At 36.6% G+C, this 6,477-nt stretch overlaps 1 protein-coding gene across 1 annotated transcript in view; it reads left to right on the top strand.

Annotated features, from left to right (window-relative positions):
- Window positions 1–6,075, top strand: part of LOC112500369 (ferric reduction oxidase 7, chloroplastic-like) — a 13,488-nt gene extending 7,413 nt beyond the window's left edge. Inside the window, exons 4-9 of the mRNA XM_025103852.1 lie at window positions 776–1,010; window positions 2,257–2,584; window positions 2,887–3,151; window positions 3,509–3,764; window positions 4,472–4,898; window positions 5,451–6,075. Of these exons, the coding sequence (XP_024959620.1) occupies window positions 776–1,010; window positions 2,257–2,584; window positions 2,887–3,151; window positions 3,509–3,764; window positions 4,472–4,898; window positions 5,451–5,620 (1,681 nt within the window). The 3' untranslated portion in view covers window positions 5,621–6,075. The remainder of the gene's footprint in view (window positions 1–775; window positions 1,011–2,256; window positions 2,585–2,886; window positions 3,152–3,508; window positions 3,765–4,471; window positions 4,899–5,450) is intronic.
- Window positions 6,076–6,477: the final 402 nt, after the last annotated feature.

Below are 6,477 nucleotides of genomic sequence, written 5' to 3'. Positions count from 1 at the left end.
CTACAGTTGCAACAATAACTTGACTACCTAAAATACGCAATATTTGAATTTTGAAATATATATACATGGAACTAAATTAATATTATTTATGTATTGTTAATAGTTTATACTTTATAGTTGGGTTTTAAGGGTGCGTTTGGTATGCAGACAATACTGGATGAGCGACAGTGAGGTAGGAGGGTGAAATAATTGTCGAGCTTGTAGTGTTTTAATTTTGATATGTATCTTAGTAATTTACTCATTTTGTCTCATCTTCCTATTTTTGTTCCAACTATTTTGGTAGGATAAGAAAATTGCATTTTTTGTTCCAATCGGTCCTTATCCTGTTCCAATCTACTGTCACATCACACGTGGGACGTCAAGCTTTTGTTACGTTATGCACCATCTGTGAAGCGGCAGAAATTAAATTGAATAATATGGTTCTTGATAATCTAAATAATTTGTCGTATGGTCTAATGGACCCATTCTAGCTTCTTATCTCTGTATCTCTCTCTTTCCTCTGACTATTGCGAAGATAAAACCTAGAGGGGTATGTATATTTTATGTATAGATATTGTAATATTATATATATAATTCTATATCGTATTCTATATTAGGAATTGAGTGACCAGACACCTTGTGAAGCATCATAACATGTTTGTTACAATTTTATTCTTCAAAAGGCACATACTGCAATTTTGTATCGTATTTTGGATTGTTTTCGGTTATTAGACTCTTAATTCTACTGATGTGTACTTGATCACTATTTGATGTAGTTTGACATTTAATCCTGTAGGAATGCAATGCTGAAGCATACAGGACTCCGGTTCGGGTCTATTGGATTGATTTGCATAGTATTTTTGTTTCTGCCGGTTGCAAGGGGATCAATTCTTCTACGGCTTACAAATATACCTTTTGAGCATGCGACTCGATATCATGTATGGTTGGGACATCTTACAATGACACTCTTCACTCTCCATGGTTCGTGTTATTTCTACTCATGGATTTTGGAGGATCGTGTCGTACACCAAGTGAGTTCCAATCCAGATCTTTCATTTATACTAAAATGAGCCACACCCACACACTGGTCACAGGAACACATAAACATGGAGAATTGTGTGATTATTGATTTTATGAATAATTGAATATGTTGGTATGACTTTAACATATTTAATCAGCTCCAAATTCTTATATCCAATATAGCAGCTTTAGATTGATATATGAAGTGATTATATGCTAAGGGACCATAATATATGTTTATTACCTATGATGAACAATGCCAAACATCTCTATATTAGATATCTACCTATCGCGTTAGTGAAATGGTCCAATTTGTAAACTTGTTGAGAGTATATAGGTCTCCAGTTCGAATCTCTTTAGGGTCACAGGGATTTTCCTCGTTGTTATCTTCGGGGCATGGGATTAATTGTGGTGCACGCAAGCTGGCCTTGACATCTACGGTTACCCTATATTCATACATACATAAGGTCATAATCAAGTGAAAGCCCTATATATTGTGAGGAACATGAGAACTTTTGCCTTAAGGTATAGTTTCATATGATTTTTTTTTCCATATAAGGCTAGGATTTAAGGTATTGATTATATTTGTTTTACAATGTGTTTGTTTCATATGTATTCAATGTACAATGTGAAACCTCTTTATATGTGTAATTTGTGTTTCTCAAACACGTAAAAGAATTCACATTGTTATACAAACATTTTCTTAAACAAATATATGTTAATCAATACCCTAAATTCTAGCCTTAGATAAAAAAAATCATATGAAATAGCACATGATATACTCATTCTCAGGGTTCTCACAATTTTGTTGGTCTTACATGAATTAGACGAAGGATCGTGTGAGAATAAGAGTTAAGATGAGAAGCGTAAGAAGGGGTCTAGACCCTTATCACTTTTAATCTCACCCCACCCCATGAATTGCACATCTCACGAGAATTGATCTGGTGCATCTTGATGCATCTCATTAGTGTTAATCTTCGATTAGGATTGATCCAATGGTGAAGATCCTCTTCTTACCCTTCTCACCATAACTTCAATTCTTACCGGAACTCAACCCTACATAATTACCCCCCCCCCCCCCCCCCCCCCCCCCCGGGCGTATATATGTGTGTGTGTGTGTTTTTCATGTTGGTGATAAGGTTTCAATTCTCTCTTGGCATGCCTTACAGCCTACATACGTATGGCATTAGTATTTCCTTTCTAATTATATATTCAACAATGGAAGATGCTAAAATCCTCTTCTACTTGGCTATGCAGCTAATTAATTGGAAGAATAACAGTATTGCCAATCTTCCTGGTGTCATCAGCCTATCAGCAGGTTTATTGATGTGGGTGACTTCACTTCCTCCAGTGAGGAGGCTAAACTTCGAAATCTTCTACTACACGCACCACCTATATATCGTCTTTATTGTATTCATGGCTATGCACGTTGGCGATATCATTTTCAGTGTGATAGCTGCTGGCTTATTTCTCTTTATGCTCGACCGCTTTCTTAGATTCTTTCAGTCACGAAAGACTCTGGAAATACTCTCAGCCAAATGCCTTCCATCTGGAACCGTGGAACTTGTTATTTCAAAACCTCAAGGTATTAAATCTTCTTCTGTCCCAACATAAAATGACACAGTTTTAGAAATATGTATTTATTACACTTTTTCATAAATTAATTACACTTTTTCATCAGTTAATGACAATTTTACCCTCTATTTCATAGTTAGGGTAAATTAAAAAATAGACATTTATCTTTTAAAGTGGACATGTATTTTAGAACAAACTAAAATAGAAATATAATTCTTATTTCGGTAAGGAGGTAATAGTTTTTGCTTAAAAGGTGTTTTTCCTCAGAGTCTTCTCTTAATATCTACGTAATACTTTCTCTTTTGAATGTAGATTTACAGTACAATGCACTCAGTTGGGTTTTCCTCCAAGTTCGAGAATTATCGTGGTTGCAATGGCACCCTTTCAGTGTCTCATCCAGCCCTCTGGATGGTAAGCATCATCTTGCTATTCTCATAAAGGTCCTTGGAAATTGGACACAGAAACTAAGAGGACATATCTTGAGTATCACTGACCAAGATGGACTCGTTCAACCAAATTTGAAGCTTAAGGCATCTGTGGAGGGGCCTTACGGGCATGAATCACCATACCACTTGTTGTATGTACTCTACTCACTTCATTGGCTTTAGTTTTGACTCGTTTAAACCAAACCAAACCAAACAAACCCAGTAAATCCCACAGAGAACTAGGATTTGGAGGGGTAAGGATGTATGCAAATCTCTCCTCTACCTCATGGGGTAGAGAGGCTGTTTCCGTGGAAACCCCCAACTTGATAAACAAATGGGTATGCATGTGTTTTAGAGTAGTATCACTAAATATGATTATATAGCTGCTTCTATGTAGTACAGTAGTAGATTGTAAAATTGACCAGTGAAACAGGGATGTCTATAGAATTTGCTTGTTTCACCTTCAAATACATTTGCTTAATTGCTCGTTTGACGTTCTTTGGTTTTAGGTATGAAAATCTTATTTTAGTAGCTGGAGGCATTGGGATTTCGCCATTTCTGGCTATCTTGAGCGACATTCTCCACCGTGTCAGAGACCGTAAACCTTGTATGCCTAGAAATGTAGTGATAATCTGGGCTGTCAAAAGATCACAAGAGCTTCCACTTCTCCACTCACTTGACATGGAGTCACTCTGTCCGACCTTCAACGCTAAACTAAATCTAGAGATTCAAACTTACGTCACTCAGGAATCTGAACCCCCACTGGTATGCATAGTTGTACCCGGTTCCTAATTTCCTATGGCATTTTCCATTTCAGATAGAGTAACAGCGTCCTAGTTAGATGGAGAGATTCTGTGTCTATATGTTCCTTTGTGCCTTTCTCCTTTATCTTCTTTTTCTGCTACTTACTATTTGCTACTCTTGATACCGTTGTTTTCCTTTTCGCTCACAATTTTGCAAAAGTCGGGAGTCTTCACATAAACAACCGTTTTACCCTTTGGAATAGAGATCATGTTTGCATACATCCTACCTCTTCCAGATTCTGAGGTGGATAGGGAAAATTTTCTAGCCAGACACAATAATGACACACTATAAAATAAAACAAAGAATAATTATATTAAATAAAAAATGACATACAAGTGGTTTTTTTGTTCTATTTTCCGTTCTTTTCAGCTGTTTTGTTACCAATTTTTTTTTTAAAAAAAAAGCCAAAGAGATTTGAACTTGCAACTTACTACCACCAGGTTGTAGCCATTTTTTGTTAACTTATAGGAGCACATAAAATTAAGGAGGATACACTTGTAAGACCCCTAGTTTTTTTTTCATTGCATCAGGACGATAGACAAGGGGCATGGGCACCCACCTTGCCCATGATTAAGCCCATGCCTAGACCCTGCTTTCGAGCAGCATATACAGGGTTTATTTGGTTTGGTTAGTAACTAACTTTCTTTGTTATGAATTCTCGACTGCAGGAAGAGGGGGAAGTACAGAAGTATGCAAGCTCTACCGTGTTTTCTTCTCCCAGCCAATGTGGCATGTCTAGATTGGTTGGAACAGGGAACACAATATGGTCCGGAACTTATGTGATGGTGTCTACAATCGGTTTGGTGGTTTCTTTAAATTTGGTCAATGTCTTTTACATCAACCCTTACGATATATCATACCAATGGTACAAAGGGCTTCTATTACTGATATGCATGGTTGCAAGTGTTATTGTATTTGGAGGCCTTGTGATTGGTCTATGGAGTTTCTGGGATAGAATATCTTTGGCAAAAGAAAATTTTTGGGATGAAAAGAAAACGGATGGCATGCTGCATAATGAGTCTACAACACACAAGAATTTATCAGAAGGAAGTTTTGCCAAAACCATAAAGCATGGTCAAAGACCAGACTTCACAGGTATGTCGATGGCATATATTTTTCACAAAGTGCCTGTCAAATTGAAATAATTAGGACTTTTTCATCTTTGCCTTGAGGGGCATTTGGATTTGGTTCATGGAATGGAATGACCAATTCCGTTGACCAAGTTCCCTTCTTTCGTCAGGTTCACTTTTTGAAAGGAGTTTGGATTCTTCAAAACCCTTGAATTCCTTTCTTGGTTGATCTGTTCAATCCATGCCTTTTTCCTAAAGAGTTGAATTTCATTACTTGGAAAATATCATAAAAAGGGTAATTTGGTCATTTGTCATTATTTCCTTCCAATTGTGAGCCTACATTCTTCAGACCAATTCCTGCTAACCAAACGCAAGATCGAACCTAATTCAATTTCATTTCCTTTGATACATTCCATTCTTTCAAAGAAACATTATGTGAACCAAATGTCACATTGGATTTATATGAAAATGTTTTTGCAAGCTCTTTGATTTCCGATACCAAAATTAGGTTCTATTGACACTGAGAAGTAATCTATTTCTACTTTTGTGATTTTGTTTGTTTTCTTGATTGATACAGAAATTTTTGGAACCATGGCCGAGCGTTGGGGAAATGTAGATATCGGGGTGATTGTTTGTGGTCCTACTAGTCTTGAGAGAAGCGTTGCTAAAGAGTGCAGGTCTAAGAACATTGGGAGGAAGAGCAACGCTCCAATCTTCCATTTCAACCGCCATAGTTTCGATCTATAAGTACCACCATTTATTATTTGAAAGTAAGACTTAGCAATGTAAAAGGGGGTAGACGCCATCGTCTAGAGCGTCCCCACCAAACTAGTCCCACGATCATCAAGGAGGAGTTACATGGTGGTTTCTAGGTTGGACCCTAGGACTTCCTCTCTGATGTATATATAATAAGCTTAGTTTGTATATATATGATAGATAGTGCTATAGAACAAAGCCAATGATCCATATTAATATTCCCTCTATCCCAAAAGGGGAATTTATCTTTACTTTGGCTCAAATAATTTGTTCTTAGAACCTTCAAATTCATATAATTGGTAATTAAACTAAATTTGTTCAAAATGACGAAGGGTTTGACACCTAAGGTCTTTATTGAGTATACGCTTGAACGGGTGTCATGTTATGGACAATATCTTGATTTAATGAGAGTTTGTAATTTACGTGTACTCAGTAATTAATGATTCATCGACGTTACATTAAGTTTTATTTGATTATGAAGGTTTTTAGTTTTTTCACTATGAATATCATACTTTGATCTCATGATATTAAAGGTAGGATCAATTGAAAATAGCCACGTCAGGATCATATACATGTTATTTTCGTTGTACTTGTATGCATTCATACTCAGTCTAGTCGTTGGTAATGTTAATATGTGCCATCATTAATAGGTCTAGTGACTTTTTCAGGTCTGAGCCTTCCAAACCTCCTTTTTTGTAAACAAAAATGTTTGGGCCTTCAAAGGCACATGCTGGGCTTTGGTTTGGGTGTGAAAGTGGGTCCGATATGGCTTTTTTAGACCGAGATTTTTTGGGTCGAGCTTTAAGCGAACCTAAAAGAAATACTTGGTCTAATTCATGGCTCAGATC

Source organism: Cynara cardunculus, assembly GCF_001531365.2.
Source record: "Cynara cardunculus var. scolymus isolate 2C chromosome LG 17, CcrdV1, whole genome shotgun sequence".
Lineage (NCBI taxonomy): Eukaryota > Viridiplantae > Streptophyta > Magnoliopsida > Asterales > Asteraceae > Cynara > Cynara cardunculus.
The sequence above is the reverse complement of the archived record's forward strand: the minus strand, read 5'-3'. Positions and strand labels throughout refer to the sequence as shown.